The following is a 26,288-nucleotide window of genomic DNA, read 5'->3' as shown; positions in this document are numbered from 1 at the left end:
ACCAAAATGTCAAAAACCATTCCATTGTTACTAGAAACTATGCAGTGCCCTATTAACAAAACTCAAAGGAGATTGCCTGGTCCCTTTTCAAAAATCTGAAATAAAATTGTCAAAAACCTGAAATAAAATTTGTGATATCAAAAGATGAAATCTATTCCATGCCTGCTAAAAAATTTTCAGTAACTTATTATCCAACCCCTGATGACGTTTTCTGGCCCTTGGGACTCAAACAACTTGAATAATGACCAAAAATCTGAAAAAATATGATAAAAATTGCAAGTTTTTTCAAAAAATTCTAAAATTCATTATCGCAAAAAGTTGAAAACCATTCCCTAACCACAAAAACTATGCAGTAATCTCTCATCAAACCCTTTATTAAACCCTAGAGGATGTTTCTTGACACCTTAAATTAGTATCATTTTGAGTGTTTGAGTTTGTAGTACCAAAACATATAGCTCATAAAATGGTCATAACAAGCAATTTTGTCTCGCAAAAGGCCTTCATCACTTTTTAAAAACTTCAACCTACCACTTATCAAAGCAAAAAAAAAAACTTGAAAAATTGCACCATTTTGACCACATGAAATGACATTTAACCTTAAATTAAGGCCATCCCAGCAGCTGCACCACTATAAGCACTTGAAGAATTAATAAAGCCCACTTTGGGCCTCCAATGAAACTTAATGCCGGCTGGGCATTGCCTGTTTATTCCGTTTTGAAAGATCAATTTGAAAATGTGTGAAAATGTGTAAAAGTCCTTGAAAATGTTTGAACACATCTTAAAGAAAACACAGCGCACCAATACAATTCAAATTCTTTGAATTGTAAAACAACTAGCTCCACTAAAAGCGAAAAATGACGTCACGCACGCAATTCAGTTGAAATTGCATGAACGAATGAACAAAAGGCAGATTTGAAGTGGGTGTGGCGTCATATGGTCGTAACAAAAATCTTGACGAAATAAATTAACATAGCAGGACAAGTCCTGACGTACAATTCAAAGATATTTCATTGACTTAACAAAAAACTAGACCTGGAATGAACTATGAATAAATTGGGAAAACCATTTAGAAAAAAAAATCCGATCCAAAAAATCGAAAAAAATAGTAAAAACCAAAGTGAAATTGCCGCATTTGAACAAAAAACCACTAGCGAGAAAGCGAATTTTTGTTCAAACGCCGTTTTCTCACTCTACTTTAAAATTAGAGCAAAAGAATTCACGCCGCAAAACCACTCGCTTTTTCGCTCCAATTCCTGTTTCGGCGTGACCAAAATCACCACTCCAATTTGACTTGAAAAATCATGAAAATGTGTGAACAGACCTTAAAAAAAGACAGCGCCCCAATACAATTCAAATTCTTTGAATTGTAAAAACCAAGAGAAGGCCAATAATAACCTCAGCTATCGCTTCGCGGCTATTAAAAATAAACTTGATCAGCACTGAATTGTTAACCCAAGACAGGCATTTCACTGGAGAGGTATTGTTCCAGTACTGTAAACAGTTCCCGGTGAGAAAAAATAAAAAATGCAATTGAAGAAAATCCTATCCTTTAGAGTCAGTTGTTATGGAGGCAATTTTGATGCTGTATAGCGTCCCAGGTTTCAGACCTTCCAACTCAATTGTGTTGATCTGGCCATGTGTGTATGGAATCAGACGGGTCTCATTGTTGTTATAGTATATCTTCGTGTATAGCTCATCAACCAATGGGTCATCTTCTACCAGTTGCCAGTTTATTGTCAATTTATCTAGCTCCGTTTTAGCTCCGTACCAATCAATAAGAGGGTACAATTCAGGTCCTAAAAGAAACATAAAACTTAACCACATAAAAATGAAGAAACGAAGAATTATGGTAATTTTCCCTAATAAATTGTGCGCGCTCGAGTCGAGAGTATTGCACATTTTTTGTTCAAAATTCAAAACTTATATGAACGAAAAGGGATATCTTTTATTGAACAAACTGAATAAAAGGAGCGAAGGATGCAGCTTAAAGAGTAGACAGAAAACAACAAAGGCAAAGTTGAAAAAAAAAACGTTTTCTTTTTTTTGAAAACAATCAAATTCAAAGTCATGAAAGCAAAAAGCTATCAACCGAAATCATTCAATGGCCCCGTTTATGAATTCAGACAAAACTATTGAAGCCTTTCATAACCAAGAATCTCAAAAGAATACAAAAAGAACAAAAACAAACAAAAATCAAAAAGTCATTTTGTTTTTGCCAGGAAACGAAGCATATGAGATCAGAATCTATTCCCAAAAAATGGAATATAGTCAATTGCGCCTGATTTCAACGCCCTTGATATGATATGCGACTTGTCATTAATCTGCCAATACTGATATGAATTGACACGGCAGCAGAAGAGAACCTCAAAAATTTGACAAAGTAAAAAAATTAATAAAAATTATGAAAACTCGTAGTATCACCGCCAAAAAACCATTACTTAACTAACGAAACACCAATTTAAGCTACATCATATTTCATTTGAAAAACACTGCAATCTCTCTAGAAAAAGAGACAACGCTTAAAAGTTGTAGAAAAAAGATTGAAAGTTGCAAATCTCAAAAACCATTATTTTCGTTTCAAACAAATTTTTTTTAATGCGCAAGGCATTACAACCATAAGTTTTCAACTAAAAATGATAAAAAAATTTTTGCAATTGCTTGTGAAGCCAATTGTACAGGTCCTTAATGAGATGAAGTCAAAAGAGTCACATTTTCATCGAATACAGACGGAATTCAAAATTTCACGAACAATTTTATGCAAACCGTGTTGAAGCCAAAAAAACGCATTCTTTTCGCTGGAATTGTTAGGTATGTTCATTGGCCTCGCTTTGCACATAAAATTGAGCTTGCAACAAAAAATTTTGATTTGAAATTAATTTTTTCTGTAACCAACATAGAAAAACAAAAAAAGCAAAATTATACTGAAAAACTTTAAACAGAGCCCCATTACAATCCGACTACTTTTTTGGAATAAAAAACTCCGCAATGAGACCAAAACTAGTCTTGCTCTTGCTCCGTCGCCTTTAAAACATAAAAACGAACCAAATGTTACCGAAATACCTAATTGGACCAAAAAAGTCATTATATTAAAAATAAATGCTTAATTTTGGATACTTATCGAGTTATATTACCAAAAGAAACTGAGAGCTGAATTACGAACAAAATTGTAATGTATTAAAATCAACGTAGTGTGGTATATTTCTCACCCCATTTCTAAGCACCCGTAAACCAATTTCCTACTGGTTGAACATTGGACATTAAATAAGTTACTATTCAAATGAAAAGATAGTAATTGAGAGAAGTTAAATGAAAATAATAACAACGCAAGAAAAATAACTTTTGTATTGCCTCAACGTTAGAAAAAACTTCAAAAAATTAATGAGCAATTCTGTAGCAAAATTTTTACCAATCTATTTATATAGGACCAATGATTGAAAATTGATTAAAATGCCTGCATCGCAAGTGAATAATAATTCACATGCGACGCAGGCATTTTTAATCAATTTTACTCTTAGTTGTCTGATAATCTTTTTAAATGTGTACTTGCACTCCAAACAGAAACTTACTCCCCAATATCCTCAGTTCGCATATGCTAAAAGAGGAATTTGTCTCATTTGTGGTGAGATTTTGTAATCCCATCGATATAATAATCCGATTCTGTGACTCATTAATGAAGCAGTTGATCACTATCCACTGAGCCGGGCTTGCACGTGTGATCTGATCACACTTATCATCCAAGCAGTTTTTGTTTTTGCACATTTTGATGGATAAAAACTGCAATCGTTCAGCTGAAACGAACCAGATTATTAGAAAGTGGCATATAAAAAATATGATTAGTTGACACGTGAGCAAATTTGAATAGACCCACGTGTTACACGTGTACACGGTTGCAAACTCGAGTGCATAACTCTCAGCAACTAAATAATGTATTTATCCGGGGAAAAGTTACGCAGCTAAGATGGATCAATCTATAAATTTCTAACAAAAATTTGGGAATGAATCGGAACCAAAAAAAAAATCTATCTAAGTAATCTCAAGATAATAAAATCCCTGGTAACTTAATTCTGCCATCAAAATAAATTAAATGGCTAAAATTAATTTCAGTGCTATAAATTCAATCTGCAACTAAACAATCTAAACAAAATTAGAATCAATCCAGCTTATGCAAAACATCCCAAAAGGTTCCAATTCAGTCTTTTGAGAAAAGTTGAAGAAAATTGCCATCAGATCACCAACAATATTTAAAGATATCGCGATAACTAAAGCACTGTCTTAAAAATAATACAACATAAGCATTCAACATCACGCTCGAAAAAGGATGCATGAAACGAAGCTATCCAAATCACTGACAAGCTTACAATGAATTGGACAAGTTAAATTTAGCCCAATTAGCAGGAAAAATCCTACTTCCATATCATATACGGCTGAACAATCTAAGACACTTCTTCATCGTAATTTTTTGGAGAATTAATATCTTCGAATTAATATCTTCGCATTTTTAAACAAAGGATGAGTTTTGTTGAAGCATAGTTTTGATATTCGTAAAATAACCAGATCGAGGGCTCCACTTAATAAAGTGACTTATTAATTGGGGTATGCGTTGAAAATTGACTTTCATTACAAGGTCGAGAGCCCTGGTTGAATTCTTTTCATAGCTGTTATACTCAATCAATGTGAGTTGGGTTAATTGTGTTGCGATTGGTATTATCCAAATAGAAAGTGGCAATTGCGTCGCGAATGGCGAATGTGTTATCTACTTTTTGTCGATTACGTGGCGATTAGGCAATCGCGTCGCGAATGGTTGATTTCTATTTAGTTAGTTCAATTGAGAAGCGTTTGACAAAGATTTAATTCAACTAAGCGATAGCGCTGAAAATGGGAAGAGTGACAACTAGAGTTAAACAAAATGAAGAAATGAATTTGTTCAACATTTGATCAAACATCCGGGAAGTAAAATTAGATTTGTTTACAGTATGAAATCATTAGACAGCATGAACAGACATTACTTGCAAAGTGGGAGGAAGTTAGTAAGAAGTTAGCAACAAAATGAACTAAATAGGCATTCGCCCTTCAAATGGAGCATTCAGACATACATAGATTAAAGTACGAGTGTAGATACAAGAAAGGTATCTATCACCGTACGACATTTCTCCCCTCTTGGAAAGAAAATAAATTATTAATTAAAATCAGAAAATTAATAAATATTCACCGGTTAGTAAGTAGTAAAGTATTAAATAATAAGTAAAATATAAGTTTGAGAGAGGAAGTTTGTTTTAATAAAGTTTTTATTCGCTGTCACTTTGTCCGGCCGTTTCCGCTTGTAATACGGTCATCTCTCTCGGCTGATCTTGTCGGTCATCAATGCTCTGATACGAATCTCCTACAGTTTCTATGTCTTGATCGTCGACATATCCTTCGGTATTGCGAACCTTTTCAACTATTGTCTGGGTCTTCTTTTTCTTTAAAGTTCGTTTACTTCTTCTGACAGATGAAGTATCAGAGTCCGACGTATCGCTTATGGTTAAATTACGTTTTGAAGTTTTCTTCAAAATTGGTGTCGGATGTGTAGGTGTTGGTGATGTTGTTTGTGATGCAGATGGTCCTGCTACAGTCGAATCATCCATTTGCGGCGCAATTGGACTTATGTTGAGCACTTGTACTAAATCAGGTCTGTTTAGAAAAGCCGTGTCATACTTTGGATTCCTTTTCGGAATACGCATCTTTAGTGATCGTGCGATGTTGCTTGTTGTTGAAATACAAGAACGTCCAGAAGAAACTATACTTACATCGTCGGCTTGTCGTTTATTCCTCTTAATTTTCTTGTCCCCGGTGTTTTTTCGAATTAGGTCCTTTTTGTGAAGTTGAATTTTCTGCTCTAATGTTTTTTCTGTTATTTTCTGCGGGCGGCGATCTATGTATTCTATTAATTTTGTTTCGCGTTTGGCTCGCGTTCCAAATTTCGCAATGTCAGAATTCCGGACTCTAACTTCCTGTTTATATGGCTCCTTTATAACGCTCGTTGTCGGGCTTATTTTGCAGACGGTACTCCCTGGCGCTAGTACTTCGTAGAGACCGTCTAAATTCTTTTTCTGTCGTTGGCTTTCGTGTCTCTTTCTGGCCAATTTAACTTGAATACTTCTTTCGGAGCATGGCATCTCGCGGCAAATGGCTTCGGATTTAATGAATCTTGTCTCTCCGTCCTTGCGTTTTTCTTGCTCCAATCTTGCGCGAGAACTTGCGGCGCAAATGACCTTTTCTATTTCGGTGTCGGAGCATAACGCAGTGTCGGCCCACTGTTCCTCCGTTAAGTACGAACGACCTGGGATTGTGTCCTCGTCTAAATAATAATTAATTATGGCATTATAGTTCAAATTTTTATTATTAGGTTTAGTAGTGATATTTGATATAGGTGTATTACATTTTCTGCCAAAATGTGCCTCAAATGGTGTAATATTTAATGTTTTTTGTTTTGATATTCTTAATCGTTGTATTATTGCTTTCAATGAATTTTCTAAATGAAATTTTTTATTTAATTGTGATTTCATGCAAGATAATTGTCGTTTAATTGTTTGAATAATACGTTCTACTAATCCGACTGCTCTATGGTCATTTGCTGGTGCATATATAGGTGTAATATTATTTTCAGCACAAAATGTCTCAAACTTTTTTCCTGTAAAACATTTAGCCTGATCTAATCTAATAGTTCTGGGTACTCCGTGTTGATATATATAATTATTTAAGAATTTAACTACATTTGGGCCTGATGCATTGTTTACTATTTCTGCCGTAGGGTATTTAGAGTATCTGTCTATACTTGTAATAAAATATTGTTCTATGCCTTTCTCATTTAAAATTGGTCCACCAAAATCTAGTTGTATTTCCTCATTCGGTTCACTACACTTAGGTAAAGGTGTCCATTTGCGGTGCGAAATCACTGGTTTAAGATTCTTACCGATTTCAGTGCATGCCTTGCATTCACTGGCTTTTGCCAATATATCCCTGTGGATATAAGGCCACCAGATATTCTGAGCCAACGATAACATTGCAAAACTGCCCGGATGAGTAGAGTGTATGTCCTCGAGTACAGCATCCTTAATAGCTTTGGGGATTGCTATCCTTTCGTCTAGACAGACGCATCCGTTTTTTACACTCAAGTCTCTCCAATATGAGTGGAGATACGGACTAATTTCCTGCAGTCTTTCAGCGTCGTCTCGTAATACACAGTCTCGTACCTCTTTTAGGATGGCATCCTTCCCCGTTAATATTGCGAGGAATTTTTTGCTGAACACTTTTTGAAGTGTTTCGTTAAACATCAGGTCATCTGTTTCATCGATCATGCTACCTGTCGGAGTTTCGGTACGGCTTGTGTTGTTTGATTCTGGGGTCGATGGAGTTGTATCAGAAAAGGTGACTCGTGCTTTTGCTGGTGTTGATTTTGAACGGACTGCTTTTGATTTTGACATAATTCTGAGGCTGTTTATAGTATTTTCTGATTTTAAAGGTTCGTTCTCTTTATTTACGAAGTAATTGTTCGAATGCTGAATTTGGGCAAAAAGCGACTTGTTTTTGGGTGTGTGGTATTTATACTCGAATTTGGGTATTTTCGCGCTTAATTTGGTGTTATTTGGTGGATTAGTTGCTTTATTGCCATTAATGGGTTGAATTGGGACTAATTGTTCAGATTGTTGACATTCTTTACTGTCTGACATTTGCACCTCTTTTGCAGTGAATTTGCTAATGGAATGTGAATTATTGACTTTATGCTGATTTGGTACAAATTGTAATTTGCTAGTTTTAGGTGGCATTTGCGGCGCAAATGGATGATCAAAATGAGTGTTAACATTTGAATTTCTAAGTGTTAATTGCGATGCGAATGGAGGTTTCAACTGTGAAGTTGTTAATTGCGGTGCAAGTGGTAATTGAAATTTTGTCGAATTAATGTTTAACTGTGTGGTTAATCGCGGTGCGAATGGAGGTTTTATTTGTTGTGGTGGCATATTTGACTTTAATATGGTCTGAAATTTTTTAGTTGTTGTTTCTTTATTCACTATGAGATGTTTCATTGAATCACGAATTTTAGAAATTGTTGCTACAACAAAATGTTCGTCATAAGCAGATATCTTTTTTAGCTCTAGCGAAGGGGTTTCTAGAAATGTAATCAACAAGTCCCATTTTTGCACCTGGCATATGTTCGATTGTGAAATTGTATGATAACAGTCTATCTATCCAGCGGGACAAACGGCTGTTATATGATTTATTAGATCGATGTTCTTTGAGTATTGATAATAGAGCTCTGTGGTCTGTTACTACCGTGAAATTTTTTCCGTATAGATAATATTTAAAATAGTCAATTGACCACACTATCCCCAATAGTTCCAATTCGTTGACACTGTAGCGTTCTTCTGTTGTGTTGAGAAATCGTGACGCGAATGCAATTGGCTTCCAACCTTCTGGTGTATTTTGTTCTAAAGCTGCCCCCAATCCTGAGCGTGAAGCATCACATTTTACTCGAACGTCTAATTTGGGATTGTAATGACTATTTTCAGTACTATTTGCTATTTTTTTTTAATTAGATTAAAGTGTTTTGTGTGTTCATCTGTCCAGACGAATTTTACTGATTTCTTTAGTAGTGGTCTGAGAGGGTGACATAATTGTGCTAGGTGTGATATAAATTTACCGATATAGTGGACTGATCCTAGAAATGATCTAAGACGTTTTAATGTTGTTGGTGGTGGTATTGTGAGAATTGCAGCTGTTTTGCTTTCTAATGGTGATATACCTGTTTGTGTAAATTTGTAACCGAGCCATTCTATTTCTGATTTTGCAAAGTGACATTTTTGTAAATTAATTCTCAAATTATCGTCATCTAGCTTTTGAAGACATTTGAAAACTAAAGCTAAATGGTCTGCTTCAGTGCCTGTACTAACGATTATTATATCATCCAAGAAACAGTATGTGTTTTGCAAACCTACTAGAGTATAGTCCATGGCTTTTTGAAATTCCGCCGGCATATCTGTGAGACCATAGAAACCTGTTTTGAATCTATATGTACCAGTAGATTCACCACATATTATATTAAAATTACAGTGTTTTGCTGTTTCGTGATGTAATTTTAATTGACTATATGCGTATTTAAGGTCTAATGTGGTGAAATAGGCTTGTTGACTGTTGTGTGTACTTGCTAAGTGTTGTGAGATGGTATCAATTAACATTTCAATATTTGGCATTTGATATTTGTTTTTGTGTATTGCTTTATTTAGAACTTTTGAATCTAGTGCTAGCTTTATTGACTGGTCTTTTTTTACGGTTATTACGATTGGGGATATGAAGTTTTCATCCGAACAACTAGATAATTTTTCAATATGGCCTTCTGTCTGTAGTCTTTCTAATTCATCTGTAACTCGAGGTTGGAGATTTATCGGAACACGTCGGCCTTTTTGATGCTTTGCTGTAAACTTTTGATGAAACTTTGATTTTGCTACATGTGTCTTAGATAGACCAATTCTTGATACTAAATGTGGAAATCGCGTCGCAACTGTCTCTTTAATTTTACATGCAGAATTAGTGATGTTATTAACACATTTACCAGTTTCTGGTTGTTGTTGGACAACTGCAATCCTCAGTGGGCCAAACAGATCTCTTCCAATTATGTTTTTGTGGCCGTCATCTACCACTGTCAACATTGCTGATACATCTTTCCAATGGTTGTAGGTCACTGTAGTTTCCAAATGCCCGATGGCTTTGATTGGTTCGTTGGAGAACGTTTTTAGGTTCCTTTTTTCTGACGAATCTGTCCATCTTGCAGATTTAGTTGATTGTAGGATTCTGTTTGCTAGACTTTTTGTTACAATACTCACAGCACTACCAGAGTCGATCATTGCCGATGTTTGTATTTCTCCAATCTGTACTTCCACATTCAGTGGCTCCAGTTGATGAACTGAATCTGAAGATATAGCTGCCACGTAGTCGTCTGAGTCACTTTCGTAGTTGGAGTCGTATACTTGTTGGTACAATTGTTGATAGCTTGTTATATAGTTTACTGATTCCTCGTCATCGCTTTTTTCTGGTGATTGTTCAATTTGATTTACGTTTGCTTTTTGATTTTTCTGTGTTGAATTCTGCTGCTTCTTTGGTTTTCGACATTTTCGAGCAAAATGACCCAAAATACCGCAATTGTGGCATTTTTTTCCATTCGCAGGACAAATCTGTTTGTGGTTGTGACTCCAGCGAAGACCACAATCGGTACAAACACTTGTATACTGATAGTTTGCAGGGACAGTTGGATAGCGTGTGAAGTCACGTTTTGCTGGAGGTGCATTCGCGTTGCGATTGCGAATATAGCTATTGTTGATGTAATTTACAGATGTATTACCTGTCATTAAGTTTTGGTTAATTTTCTGTTGATTTTGTGCTCCCATTTCCATTTGTATGGCAATTTCTAGTGCTTTTGGTGGTTCCACAGTTTCCTTCAACAACTCCTTTTGAGTTTCGTGATCAAGCATATTGAGTATGAAAGCATCACGAATTAGTGTTGTTTCTTCGCTTCCGAGGTTGCAATTTTCTGCCAGTTCTATGAGACGACCATAGAAACTCTCTACTGACTCTCCCTTTTGTTGTTTGCATGAATAAAATACGAAACGATCGTAGGTTATGTTACGAACCTTTGTGAATGACTCCTCCATTGCCTGCCACAAATCTTTTAGAGGTTGTTTCTCTACTTGAAAGTGTAGGTATTTGCTCTTGAAGATTCGACGCCCCTCTGTGCCAATGCTTAGATACAGCAGCGATATCGTCTTCTGCTCACAGAGTGTCCATGGTTTGTCTCCACAGAGAATTCCAATTTCATCAGCTTTCTTGCATCTGTTTTGCCAGTTCATTTTCAACTGCTGGTTTCGAATCTTACGATCTCTTTCTGTGGCCTGCGTATGGTTTTCTACTGGTTCTTCATATGTAGGTTCGGGTGGATAGTTCACTGATGCAGGAGGATCATCTAAGAGAGTGTCAAGTTGTATTCCTTCCTTGGCGAGAAGAGCAAGTTTCCAATTTTGTGTCCATTTGTCCCACGTTAGAGTGGGTGTTGCTGTGGGTTTCTCCCAAAAGGCTTCTATGTGCAGTGGAGTTTTCTTTGAGTCCGCTGCTGACTGCGCCATGTTATACTCAATCAATGTGAGTTGGGTCAATTGTGTTGCGATTGGTATTATCCAAATAGAAAGTGGCAATTGCGTCGCGAATGGCGAATGTGTTATCTACTTTTTGTCGATTACGTGGCGATTAGGCAATCGCGTCGCGAATGGTTGATTTCTATTTAGTTAGTTCAATTGAGAAGCGTTTGACAAAGATTTAATTCAACTAAGCGATAGCGCTGAAAATGGGAAGAGTGACAACTAGAGTTAAACAAAATGAAGAAATGAATTTGTTCAACATTTGATCAAACATCCGGGAAGTAAAATTAGATTTGTTTACAGTATGAAATCATTAGACAGCATGAACAGACATTACTTGCAAAGTGGGAGGAAGTTAGTAAGAAGTTAGCAACAAAATGAACTAAATAGGCATTCGCCCTTCAAATGGAGCATTCAGACATACATAGATTAAAGTACGAGTGTAGATACAAGAAAGGTATCTATCACCGTACGACAATAACTCTGAGTTATTTTAGACTAAATCATTTCACTCAACGAAACTGAGGCAATTTCTTTTCTTGAATTTACAAAAATCCGCTGCTATTTCATTTCATTTTCTAAGAGTACACGGTCAAACTTCGTTCTAATGTCAAGGACAAGTCTCTTCATGGGTCGAGCAAGAAGTCTTTTCATGGGAATTTTTAGGCTCGTATCAACAAGTCGAGATCTAATCTGAATGCAAAGTGAACTAACCGGCCAATTTGTCATTTGCCACCAGGATGTGAACTTGACTCACAATTAGATCTTTTCCGAGCTTAATTTTCAACTTGGTTCCATGGATGCTGGTTGGTTTCTTGCGTACAGTAAGACAGTTGTCCGGATCAGTTGATTCCAAGTTGTCTGTGATAACACTCAAGTTGCCGTCAATGTGTTCAATGTTCGTATCAGAAACGTTCACTTCGCTGATGTCAAGAAACATTGGGCCAGCAGATCCAACTGAAATCAGCAAACCGAAAACTATTTAATGTCTGCCAAATAACTCTCACACACTACATCTTATAGAGCTAACTTTTTGCTCTGGATTAACTCCCAATAAATGAAATGCGAAAAAACATCCCAGTGTGAGGTGCAGGACAGAAAGTGCCAAGGAAGAAGCAAATTTTTTTTAAAAAAAAATTAACTTTGAATATCTACGCGTGACAAGCTTTCTAATGATACCACTCACAACCAATGTATCGATCGGCAAAAACTGAATATTTCCTCCCCACTAATTTGGATCGGAAGAATTATATTTTTTGGATTGAAGTTCCAAACTGTCAGGTGGCCGTCGTATTGTCCGACAGGGCGTTTAGCCGACAAGCACAAAATTGAGAAATTTAACTGACAATTTAAGTAAAATGAGCAATAAAGCTTATTCTAAAGCTGTTATTGGCCAATTTAAAACACTATTTCGTAAGCGGACAAATATACCGCAGTTTTCATTAACTAGTGTAACGAAGGTCTATCCGTGGTCGGACTGTATTTTACCGCATCTGGCTATACCTCGCGGGCAATGGCCATGCCTCAGCAGGCATTACACTAAAGCCTATAGTGTAAACAGCTCCAATCATTTTACCCCTAACATTTTTGCTCAGGATGAACTCCCAATAAATGAAATTCGAAAGAACATCCCAGTCTGAGGTGCAAGACCGAAAGTGCAATGTCCAAAAACGCAAATTTCAATAAAATTTTTTGTTTTGTGAGAACGAATGACATATATCGTCAGCTTTTTATATTTTGCGTAATCACATTCTACGATAGAGCATGTAGTTACTAAAATCGTGGATTTAAGATAATAAGTATCTGATAGAAAACATCACCCAATTCCAACATTTTGAACATGTATTTAGTCTAAAACTTTATTTCCCCATTTTGTTAGTGAATTGTCTTTGAATTTGAGACCAAATTCAAAGACTTAATTGTTCGTGTGAACAGTGCTATTGGTAAATGTAAAGCTGCTTATTGTCTTCCTAATACACAATTAGAATCTTTTCGGAAATTAATCACCAGGTTGGCATTTCTTCCTCTCGTTCAAATTGACAATATCTTTATCACTACATACTTCAACCACTGGGACCACAGACATATGTCAGGGAATTTAGTTATGAAGTATGCAACTTTTTCTTAAGCTAGCCCCAAAATTGCTCATAGTGGAATCCAGTTGCAGATTTATCCGAAATTGAAGCAAATTTGAACTAAATTTGCTTACTTTAACTAATCTTCACCCACACTTATAATTCTTATCTCAAAACTTAAGTCCTGAACAATAGTGACAAAGACGAGTAAATTGACTCAAGAATTCGGGCATTGGCCGCATAATCTACCTTCGTGCGTTAACCAGACTTTCGATTCTTCGCCGCACTTTCTAGCGTTCATTTTCAGATCGATTTGCTTTTTACGAGGTTTCCGGATTGCATAAATTTGAAAGAATATCGTGCGTTTTGTGCGTTCTTTTTCAATCTGGGTAGATTTTAATTTGTGTTGGACTCAGCCAGGTATACAGCGAAAAAAAGGCAGCCAAAATATTCGAACTCTGATTGAAAAGTTGTGCTGATTCGAAAACGGTAATCTATCTCGGAACTTGAGCTGCATTATAATTAACGTTCTACATCTGTAGGTTTCGGATTATGAATCAATTTTTGCATTGGCTCTGATCAGGTCAACATTCTACATTTCTAAAACTTGCTGTGCTCTCTTTCTTATTTCGACTTATGAGCTGTTAACCGGAACTCCAAAAGTGTCAAATAAAATGGAATATCCGAACTTGACCTGAGCTCCACTAATTAAGGTAAGTACTAAACAGTAAGACCTGACCAGCAGAGTGATCAAACAAGTCCAGCCAAAAAAAAACGATTTCAAAAGTTGAGAAACTAAAATAACAAAAAAAAAAACAAACAAGAAGATAATCATTGAAACTCTTGAAACTTTTACCGTGAAGGCCAAACATAATTCAATTGAACAGATCCACTCACCCACGCATCAGCCTTGAAAGAGATTTATTGGCCAATAAAGATGGAAAAAAGAGAAATATTTAAAATGAGAAATGCAAAAATTAAAAAGTGTTTCTTATTTTCGCACATTAAAGCGTTCGAAATCACTTTTTGTGCTTCTGGACTTTCCTCGGCAACCATCTGCAAGAACCAACAGGTTTAATTGGCCGGTAAAGGTGATATTGAAACTGAGAGATTGAGGAAAACATTTTAAAAAGTTTAAAAAAATTTGCAAACCTTATTGAGTTATTGCTAACTCATATTTATTACATCAGAACCATTTCATTGTCTACAAAGGCTATCCAGTAACTTGATTTCAAGACCTAAGAAGATCCACTGGCTCAATGATCGATAAACTTGGAACATGGCATTAATATTCAAAAAAAGATGGAAAAAATGAATATTAATGAAAACACTTGCAAAAAATTCGTGATATTGAAACTTTCAAAATGATTCTAGTTCTCCTAGCAACTATGGCGTAACACACTATCAACCCCCAGGTTACCTGACAACTGAGGCAACAAAAACTCAACAAATGACAAAAATTTTCTAAAAACGTGAAAAAAATTGCAAAAATTAGTAACATGTGTTTATGTTTGCAATATACATATATATATATATATATATATATATATATATATATAAATATAAATATACATATATATATATATATATATATATATATATTTAGCTCAAAAAATGGTCAGAAAAACTAATTATATCTTGCAAAACATTTTCATGAACATTGACAAACGTAAATTCAAGTCTAATTGAACGAGAAACAAAAACGAAAATAGCAAATAACGATAAAAAATTGCACCATTTTGAGCTCAAAAACTCCTAAAAAATGTCCATCAGGACTTTGAACTAGGGCCATCCCAGCAACTGCACCACTCTATACACTTCATGGCGTACTAATGCCAGCTTCGGTCCTCTAATGAAAATTACTGCCCACTGGGCATTGCCTTTTATCCCATCAAAATGGTGTGAAAAGTTAAATCAATAAACGATGAACCCAGTCAATAGTTTGCATGAACAAATGAAGACACAAGTTGGTTTGACAAATGTGTGATTTCATTTGTTTCTAACAAAAATCTTTATGATGAAACAAGACATAGACAGAAGGCTCTCAGAGAGATGTGACTGAAACTGGATTGCTCCACAAAATGTGGATCCATGCTCTTAAACTGTCCGACTCAAAAACAGAAAAAGTAAAAAAAAAATAAAAATTACAAGACGTAACTTCCTATTCTTTTCAGAGCCTATTATTTTGAAATCTACACAAAAGGAATTAGTCGATATTGTTCTCAAAACTTATCTGTAATATTTCAAAACAGGTTTTACATGCTTTTCGTTTGCACATTGAAAAGTATCAGATGCACCGAAAAAAAATTATATTCGCATTTCAATAATCTAAAATCTATACTACCTAACAGGTATCTGAAACAATGGAGGAAAATCGATGTGAACCTTGAATTATTGCCGAAAAATTAGTTTTCAGTTTTCAGATGGTTTTCCAAATAAAATTCTTTCAATTAAGTATCATTCAGATGAAATAGTCAGGCTTCATTAAAGAAAGATGAGATAATGTGAAAGATTTTTCAGGCCATATATAGTTGATAAAATAAGGAAAACCTATAAAAATTCCCTGTGGAATTTCAAATGCCTTCTTCGAAATAAATTTTTTTGATCACTCCAGGCTAAAACAATTATAGACAATACCATGAGCAGAACAATTAACTTGTCAGGGAAGACAAATAAGACTAATGTTGGCAAAATTTTGGAAGATTTTGTTATCGCAAAGGAAAATTGCATCGCAGGGAAAAATTAGTCGAAAAATTAAAATTTTGTTTGCAACAATTGTACAAAATTAGTCTGAAATTTGGTAACTGTTTTGGTAACAATTTCTGTGGCTGTACCAAGCTTTTGTAGGCGGTCTGAGCAAAAAGCTGAAAAGAAGCAAATGATACCGAAAAACCAAAAAATTGTTTACGAAATCTTTTGTAATTTGTCATTTGGACATACATTCATCTTTAACCAGTCAATTGGTATCATGTATTGGAGTCAGTTTCAAAAATAATCTTATTCCTCATTTTTGCTCGATTATTACTTAGTTTTTAGGAAGACTCATATCATATATAGGATCTTTTCAAAAAGGTAGTATGATGATTGGGGAAAACTGACCTGCGGATCCAATCAATTCCAATTCGCATATCACCAATTTAAACTCCTTTGAGACATCATCCTCACGAACTGACATTTCAATGTGTGTTCCAATTGCATCACAAACTATATGATTCCAGCCTTCCCTTCCCGACAGCAACTCTGATTGGTCAACTCTAGCACCACAAACTCTGCACTCTGTCCAATTGCAGACCTTCACTGTCACTTGAGAAGAGTTCAAGAAACCTCAAAGAGAAGCAGCCTAGATTTTGAAAAAATTCTAAACAAGGAGGTTCTAAACAAGGAGGTTCTAAACAAGGAGGTTCTAACCCCTCTAAAACCTTTTTTTTTTTCAATAACTGCACTTCGATAAAAAAAATAATTATACAAAGAGTATAATATTGAAACTTAACGACGATAATCAATAATCAAAAATCTTTTCCTTTTCCTGGATAAAATTTATGCGGTTCCATATGCTCACAGATGCGGTTTCATAAAAAAATTTATCCAATAAGCTTGTCATTTTTAACCCCATTTTGAAAAATTGATATGATTGAGAGTAGTATCGCTATCAACATGATTGTAGAGAAACTAATGAAATCTGACATGCAAGCATTTTTCTTATTCTCGTTGTTACAGTGTCCCTAATGAAATCTATCTTTAGAAGTTCTCATCACAAAACATTTCAGAGAGCACAAAATAACAACTTTTTAATTGAATTGCGAAAACGAACAATTTGAATACAAAAAATCTCTAGCGCTGTTACTGAAAATCATTTTGCGAACATTACAGAGCGGACTTTTAGCGCAATGCCTCACTATACGACCGTATGTCTCACAGTCTGAACATATATTGATGATTATTTTTTCATATCGGTTTAATTAGCACGTTGCTAGCAGTCGTATAAAATAGGTACCGCTACTGCGGACAACACAGACTTTACTGTGGACCGTGAGGATAAATGTGGACAACAATTAAAAATTTTTTATAATTTCGAAATAAATTTGAAATCTCCGGGCTGCTAATCATAAAAATCCTTGGTGGTCATACCAGGTCGTATATGGTTCTTAGTAATCATACTAGGTCATACATGATTGGTATGAACTCTTGGTAGTCATATAAGGGTCATGAATGATTTCCTAGAAAACATACAGGGACCATACAAAAAATTTCTAAGCCTGAAAACTTAATAATTTTCCTTTTCTAATAAGGTTCATTAAATTTCTTAGAACTCATACAAAAGTCATTGATGACACATAGAACATTGAATGGTTCCGCAAATTCTCGTATAATGTAGTCAGAGGACGTTAAATTGTTCTATCGTATTTGAAAGCTAAATATGATTCTTTGTGTATGCAAAAAGAACAACTATGCAATTTAAATATACTCCCAAAACGAAATTGAGGTTATAGGCAAAATAGTTTTCAAAATAATTCTTATATATGAGCATTTAAAGGTATGAACTGGCTTCAGTGTATATAAAGACTTTAGTTTTGTATCTGGACTTACTCTTTTATTTGGTGCCCAACTTTGCAAATGATTTTGTACGTTAGGGTTCTTGGGTGGATCACAAGGTCATGCCGGGGAATCACGTAGGTGATGCCTTACCAAATAAAAATTTAAAAAAAAACAATTGTTTAAAATATTTATGAATAATAGTTAGACGATTCTTGGTAATTATAGTCATTTCTTATATGAATTCTTGGAAATCATACAAGGATCATGTATGACTTCTTAAAAATCATACAAGGATTGCACTAGGAAATACGTATGATGTGTATAACATCATATATGATCCCTGTACGACTACTAAGAAGTGGCGACCCGAGTAGTTCCCTTCACTAACATTGTTGGGATCTTTTCTTCTATCGCCCCCAGCCCTATATTGCCGTTAATTTAGCACCCCCACCCCCCCCCCCCCCCAAAAAAAAAATCTCAGTTTTTGCGAATTGTAATAGTGATGTTTGCGTTTCATTTAACCAAGGGTATCTAGGTAGATTGACGGTACTTTTAGAAAGTTTTCCTAACAAAATTAAATATCGAGCTCCTATTGCAGCCGATAACACCAAAAATGATATAATACAGAAATTTTTATTGATGCTTACGTTTTATGTGCAACAAATTTTGGTTGAAATACGTAATACTTTCAAACTATATCTGTGCTAGCTTTTAATAAATGCATAGTGTTCAGATATCTTTATGTATAAACTTACTTAGCTTTAGCAGTATGCTGAAACATGTTTAAATGGGGGGTGCCAAACTAATCGGGGAGATGGGGGGCTAGCAGAAAAAAGTCATTGATGTTCACACTTAAAACCGTTATTCTAAAACATGTGTAGTGAAAATTGGTAACAATTTTGATTAAAGTTAGCCGTCAGAACATACACTCTGTGATGTAATGAAAGTTTATGGAGCAGTTTTCTGATGTTTAGTTCAAAATGGTTTGTCCTATGACTTTGATTCCTCGATCTGTGTTATGTACATTTTGAGGTCCGAGACCAAAGCAACCTCTAACCAGATCATCTCTAAGCGCATAAGGTGGATTATTCTAACAACATTACTGGATACTGCCAGCCGACAGTGGTCAGGGTCAATGCCCACGTCCAGAAAATCAGAACAAAAGACGTTTGCCAAAACTTCAAACTCAGTCATGTTCCAAAACTAACGCGCATGATTGCCACGAGAATTGAAGAAGCCAACTGCCTTCACATAGAGACGATTTCCAAAATGAACCCTCAGTCCAAATGTGTCCCAGTTGGTCATTCGGCTTAGTGGGCTAAATTGGACACAGTGAGCAGGGGAGAATGAGAATCCGTTGTAGGTGTTGAGGTCAAACAGAGTTACTGGATCTCCGGCTTTAAAAACGACAAAATTCGGACCCGCTCATTCGACCGAAATTGAATTTATCTTTGACTGTTATTTGCCCGAATACCCTCTGAGAGTTTATAATTATACAGTTCCTCAGCCTGGGTTTAACCAGAACTAACCTGCTATTTCGAGGTTACCACTTTCAACGGTTACTTTTAAATGACTAAGACTGATCAGTTGATACCCTGAAACAGTGGACAAAAAGACGACATGGAAAACGTTATATTAGCTGCAGACAGAGTTTGAGAAATAAAAACCTGAACAAAACCGTCCACTTCCTGTCAAATGAGCAAAGCATGTACAAATTTGTATCAATCCGTTAAATTCACACGTTGCTAATTCGTGGCACTCGTTCAAGGAGGAGTTTTTGCACGGGTCTGAAAAAGAACAATCATTTTGTCATTTCTTGTCGAGCGCTCAATTTTCCACTCTCACACTTCTCCTTTTCAGAGCTGCAAACCAACTGTTTTCAAATAGATCAGAATAATGATTAACGTAATTAGCAAAACAGGAAAAAAATAATAACTATAATTATAAACGACTCTGTGATAAATACATATCAGATGATTGAAACATCTACTAAATTATTACTTCTGTAAAACCATTCCGTTCTTCCGTTAACTTCTAGTTATTCACTGAGGTAAGATTTACTTCCGGCTAAAATGTCAAGTGTTCATATATGTTCATGCGTCCCACTTTTGTTGTTCCTAGTAATTTCGGGTCTTTCCCATTATAGCACCCCCAGCTTAGTGGTCAGATAACCTATAGCCCCCCAATCATGGTAATTATACCATAATGGGGGGCTATAATTTCATGGGGGGGGCTATAATGGGAAAGACCCGTAATTTCATTCTTTGTCAACTTATTCTCAAATTCAGTTGCTTGTCAATCTCTTCTGTTTTGGACTGCGAATAGTTTGCTAGTGGAGTTGCGTCAGTCATAGAGATTAGGGCTAGAATCGTAACACTATTCCACATTAATCTTGAAAGCTGTAATTTCAAGATACGTGAGTTGAATTGGATTCGTGCCTCGAATCCAATAACAAATATAAGACAAGCACTCGCTCTTCAATTACATACCTTACAGAATAAGGTATCACATAGCGCCGGATGACCTAAAGAACGAGCCCCCTCGCGATGGAAGCGTTTTGGGAACGACCAACTTTAGAACCCCCATTAAGACGGGAACGATGGAGGATCATTCTAAGTTGGGAATATTAGAAAAAGAAGGCATCTCAATTGACATATTACGAGAAGCACCGCCTGACAAAGTCACTAAATAATTAAAACATTGAAATGGGCATCTAAAATCAATTGAAAATATTGGGAACAGCCACATATACTGTCTCCAATCAACTTGCAAATACATCTGTTAATAGCATTCAAAACTCATGGAACAGATCCATATCAAGAAAAAGTAACTTCAAACCTAAGATTCGTCCAAATTTTGTCCACGATTCGTGCCTCGAATCCAATAACAAATCTTAGACAAGTATTAACCTTTCAATTACATACCTTACGGACTAAGGTATCACATGGCGCCGCCAGCACCTAAGGTTCGAGCCCTCCTCGGGATACAACCATTTTGGGAACGACCAACACTAGAACCCACATTAAGACGGGAACGATGGAAGATCATCCTAAGTTGGGAATATTAGAAAAAGAAGGCATCTCAATTGACATATTACGAGAAGCACCACCTGACAAAGTCACTTTTCCTACTGATCCAATTTATGAAGATGATGTGGACAATAGTACGGCTCAAAATGGTAGAGATCGCAAAATGCGTAATAAATGCGTGACTCAACAAGCGGCAGATAATTGAAGCAAGGGGAATTTTTAGTGGCGATAGGCCGAGAAAATTTTGCGATAATAAAGTCGCCTCAATGGCATACCTTAGTTTCGGCACGGAAAGCCGACGGATGTTTGTGTCCCAGGAACCAACAGTCCGAGTCGATCAGTTCTCTGCGAAAGCTCTCTGGGATAGTCTGGACAATACTTTCACAAAACAAAGGAATATAACATTCGATCGATATACATTCCTTACACAAAAACAACTCACTGGGGTGCCAGTAAAAAAGTCTTACGGACGTCTCCGAGAACTTTTCCTAATCTATGATCTTGGCAGCCATGAGGAATCTATGATTCGCGATGTTTTTATCACTAACACGCAAGACGGAGAAATACAACGAGAACTGTTAAAAATAACAAGGACGCCAAGAAAGCCTTAAAACTAGCAATGAACATTCAAATGGGCTTCCAAAATCAATTTAAAATATCGGGAACAACGACATATACTGTCTCCAATCAACTTTCAAATACATCTGTTAATAGCATTCAAAACTCATTGAACAGATCCATATCAACAACAAGTAACTTCAAACCTACAATTTGTCCGTATTGCGGATAGGCTTATTCAGCTATTAATTGTCAAAATTGTCGATCCCGGGGGAAAAACTGCAAACATTTTAGAGTTACAAACCAATCGCAAGACAAAAACCAAATAAAACCAAAGCCTCGAGTCAAAAATATTGACGATACATCATCAGATGCCGCAACAATCGGCACATCTGCAACTTTGGAGGAACATTTGAATAAAATTGGTGCAATGATACGGAAACACAATTTATATGACGCCAATTATGACTTTCACAATGACGACTTCGAAGAAAACTGCGTGGCAGTTATCTCTGATAGTGACAGTCCCAGAGAAGTAGAACCAGTCAACGTACATATTCAATTCGGAAATACCAAAAAAAGCATTAGTGGATTTGGGGAGCGTCTGCACTGTTATAAGTAAAAGCCTAGCAAACGCGGTGGTATTGAGTAGGAAAGCTACTGGACACAGACACCAGTTTTGCACGATCTCAAGATATTCTCCAATGAGTTAAGCAAAACAATTGGTGTAATCAATACTACAGTGAACAGTAACGATCGGTTAGCAAATAATTGGAACGATACCGTAGCACAAGAAGGTCATAGACCTATAATTGGCCAAGATCTTTTCCTACAACTGGGGTTTTCTCTAACGCAATCAAAACGACATTTAAACATCGATCAAAATCAACTTCCAATCAAAAACAAATAGCCCTTGATTATCCAGGTCTCATCTCCAGAAGTGGGAAATCTCACAAAAACAGAGTCAAATCTACATTTCATAGACATTTCACACCCACGCATCAAAAAGAAAAACGAGTCCTTATAAGACTTCAACCATTAGTAAACGCTCAACTTGAAAAATTGTTAGATGAAAAACACAAAATAAAATTGAGTAGTTGCTTCAACAAAAATTTCATATCTCCAAAGTTTATAACTATTTAAAAAGAAAAACTGTTAAATTAACACTAGATTCTGGAAAACTGAATAAACCAGTATACAAAAATAAATATCAATTGCCTAATATTGATAACTTAATTGACACGATACAACAAAATTTAAGTAGAAATCAATCAAATGAAACTGCATACTTTTCAGCAGTGGATTTGAAGTACGCATAAAGGTCTCGCCATTGTAACTTTAATATTTTTAGTGGTGAATGCACCAGCACATATTGTTTCATTACGAGAGTTTATGGCCTCACTGATATGCCGGCAGCATTCCAAAAAATAATGGATTACACTTTAGTTAGACTAAACAATACACATTGTTTCTTAGACAATATTATCATTGTTAGTTGTGAATCTCACGATGGCCATTTAAAGTTAGTCTAATAATGCTAACATCTAATTTTTTCAAGCATAACTGCCTGAAAAAAGTTAGATGACGATAATCCGAGAATAAATTTACCTAATTGTCACAGACTTCTTGGGATATAAATTTAGTCAATCAGTAATTGCACCACTTGACACTAAAACCTCAGCCATCTTTAACTTAGCAACACCCAAAAATTTGAAACAACTACGTTCTTTTTTAGGATCTGTCCACTACTTAGGTAAATTCACATCCAATCTTTCCCAAATTTGTCACGTCACCCACTCCTACCACTCCTTAAAAAACACTAAATTCAAATAGAATAACGAACTTGAAACACATTTCCAACACATAAGAGATAAAGTAGCTAACGCTACAGATAAAACATATTATAATGCACACTTGGAAACCCGAATCAAATGCGATGCTTCTAGAGCTGACTTAGGGGCTGCATTAAAACAGTGATCACGAACAGGTTGGCATACAACTGCATTTGCGTCCCAATTTCTCAAGTCAAACGAGGAACAGTATAATGCTAACGAATTAGAATTATTAGGAGTTGGGTGATTTGTCGAACATTTTAAATAATATTTGTTTGGAAAATCATTCACTATCATCACTGATCATAGAGCTTTATTATCAATCATGAAAGAACATAGATCCAACAAATCTTATATCAGTCGATTAAGTCGTTGGGAAGATCGATTATTACCCTTTGATTTTGTTATTGATTATGTACAGGCGCAAAAATGGGACTGGGAGGTTACATTTCTTGCCAACGAAATCAAAAAGAAAAAATTGCAAACAAATATGATGAGGAAATTGCGGTTGCGACAATTACCCGCTTTCGTGACGCAATTGCAGCATTTTATTTAAATTACACGCCAATAAACTGTCAATCACAGCACTTTATCACAGTAAATCACACAGATTCCAGAGGTATCTTATATGGTCAACAACAAAAATTACAATCTGCTTTCTGCCTTGAATACTCGCACGAATTTGTTGCTTCTTTCTACTATTGTAAGCGCACCACAATTCCAAACTACGAAGAGCTCGAACATGAGTGCACCAAATACATCCCCACAAACTACCTCTGCAATTACAGCTGGACGGGTAACTTTCCAGTCTACACCCAATTCAAGAGTAAACTCCACGAGGTCGTCCAATGAAGGATCCACAAAACCTTATCTCGAACTTTCCGAAGAAGTAGTGTTCGAGAAAAACTTGTTTACCAAGGGATACTTCACAGTCTTAACAGGCAAGGACGCCGTACTGAAAAAGGTACGCAATTGCGTCTTAGAAGGAGAGAAGCAGAGATGTAAGGACGTGAATCCCTATCTTCACTCATTCTGTCGCAACCTCCACTGGTATTGTGTGTGTCGACGAAAGGGTAGCAATACCCAATTCTATTCAAGATGCAGCATTGGAGTCCCTGCATCTAACACATCCAGGAAGCTGGGGCATGATAACTCTGAGCCAGTATTCATTTTGGCCGTATATCCATCGCGAGATATTGAATAAGGATGCAAGGGGCAAACCGTTACGAAAATTGGTAGGAATCTTAAACCAATAATTCCTGCGTCGGATTAGCATCCTCATTTAGGCTGTTCTGAATCTAATGAAAAACTTCAAATCCACTTTTGTGGACCAATTTCATGTGAAAAAGATCAAAATATACCTTTTTTTGCATCTATTGATCGTTTTTCCAAATAACCAACCATAGAGGTATTTGGAAAAACAAAAAGACCCAATGTAGTAAAATTCTTAGATGACTTTACTGTATTCAAACTCATGGAGTTCACAGAAATATTAGATTATATCAAGCACGCTGCCTTATAGGTATTAAAGTTCAATAATTCTTTAATCGAAATAACATTAACATTGTCACAGCACATGCAAACGATCATAGAGCTATTGTATTAGTAGAGCATTTGATACAAAGAATTAAACGCCGACTAAGCTGCATGAAATTGGCGAATAGAAACAATAAAATTACAATTAAAGACTCAAAAAATATAATATTATATCAATTACCTATATGCAAACAGAAGACAACAAATGCAACATTTTTTCAAGCTTACTTTGGAAATAAAGCAAATACACCACTTAGTAATATAATCACAGACCCCAAATATTCAAATCTCTCATATGAAAACGTTTTAAAATTTTGTTTAGATGCCGATAAGGTCCCGGTCGAGGATTATCTCGAGGATAAGGGATGGGTGACGGTTGAGAGAAGCAAGAAGAAGTTATGAACAAAGCCCAAGTGGATGCGCAGATACAATAGCAGCAATAAGAACAAATCTGTGTCTTGCTTCATACTCCACCCTAAATTCACAAATCCCAGTCCAAGATCAGAAACTTCACTTGAACTCAAATTGGCGTGGAAAGTATCAAAAAGATCCAAAAGAGTCCTCAGAGGCTCGTAGGACACTTTGACTCCCGGGATTACCGTTGTCCGTACTTTACCCTTAACAACGGTTATCAAAGAGCCCAGTTTTCCCGAGGTTAAAGTAAGGAACAGCGACATTGCTGAGTTCAGTACAAAGACCGAACGTAATACGGATCTTTGTCATTACGCACAAAAACGTCCCTTCCGTACGATAAAACCACGGAGGATAAAAAATGCCTTCCATTCGAAGGAACTGAAAATGAAGTAGCGGGGCGATATAAAGATTCGCCATCGACAGCAGGACAATAGTTCGGGAATGTCTTTGGCTAATAGCAATATCTCTAAAACTAGGAGTACATGGAAACCCACTAAGCCTCAGTCTTCCATAAGTCGAAGCCGCAAGCCTTCAGCAATTCCCAATACTTCGGCCGCATCATCCACTTCAAACCCCGCAACATCGATGAGAAAACGCAATCGTCGAGCTCCGGACAACTACGGGTTCGAAAGTTCGGTTTTTTGGTGATTGATCAAGAAACACGGACAACTAATTCCCATCGAGCACGGACAACTAATTCGGTCATCGAGACAATAATACAAGAAAAAGCTTCGCAACTTCTATTAGTATGAATTGCTGAGTATAAATGGGAGGTCAGAATGAGTGTCTTTGATGCAGATAATCAGTTTTAAAAAATTTCAAAATAATCTACAAGCAGTTCCATTTTATTTGAGAATTTAATTTTATTTTATGCAATTTTAATTTATTTGTCTCTGTTTAATACTATCTCAATTTTAATCCATATCTCATGCTAATATTACTCGTTTGTTAATTTCATTAACACTTCTAAATTCCTGTCACTTTTGCTGTTTCAACTTGAAAGTTCAGTTAACTTATTCTGTACATGTCGTAAATACGCACTCTAACTTTACAACTTGCAAAAGTATGTTATTGTTTCGTTTTAGTACAATTCTTATAATCAACATTTGTAAAATATTATTTATTTTGACCAGTAAATATTTTATT

General features: G+C 35.9%; 1 protein-coding gene across 1 annotated transcript; it reads right to left on the bottom strand.

Moving 5' to 3' along the window:
• Positions 1–1,542: 1,542 nt before the first annotated feature.
• Positions 1,543–16,451, bottom strand: LOC142340431 (uncharacterized). The gene is made up of 4 exons (XM_075391006.1): positions 16,337–16,451; positions 11,877–12,119; positions 3,567–3,788; positions 1,543–1,796 (listed from the first exon to the last, which is right to left on the bottom strand). Exons 1-4 carry the CDS (start codon positions 16,410–16,412, stop codon positions 1,543–1,545), a joined length of 795 nt encoding a protein of 264 aa, XP_075247121.1. The 5' UTR covers positions 16,413–16,451.
• Between the last annotated feature and the right edge of the window lie 9,837 nt (positions 16,452–26,288).

Source organism: Convolutriloba macropyga, chromosome 5 (assembly GCF_964194025.1).
Source record: "Convolutriloba macropyga chromosome 5, txConMacr16.3, whole genome shotgun sequence".
In the NCBI taxonomy this organism is placed as follows: Eukaryota; Metazoa; Xenacoelomorpha; order Acoela; family Convolutidae; genus Convolutriloba; species Convolutriloba macropyga.
Note: the sequence above shows the minus strand (reverse complement) of the source record. Positions and strands in the feature narration are given on the sequence as shown.

Bases quoted from the DNA above. Each gene is read 5' to 3' on its own strand.
- LOC142340431 (XM_075391006.1), bottom strand. From the start codon at position 16,412: ATGTCAGTTCGTGAGGATGATGTCTCAAAGGAGTTTAAATTGGTGATA. The intron at 12,120-16,336 runs GTCAGTTTTCCC...TGCTGATTTCAG, and splicing joins GGAATTGATTGGATCCGCAG to TTGGATCTGCTGGCCCAATG. The intron at 1,797-3,566 runs GTAAGTTTCTGT...TGTTTCTTTTAG, and splicing joins CGAACTGAGGATATTGGGGA to GACCTGAATTGTACCCTCTT.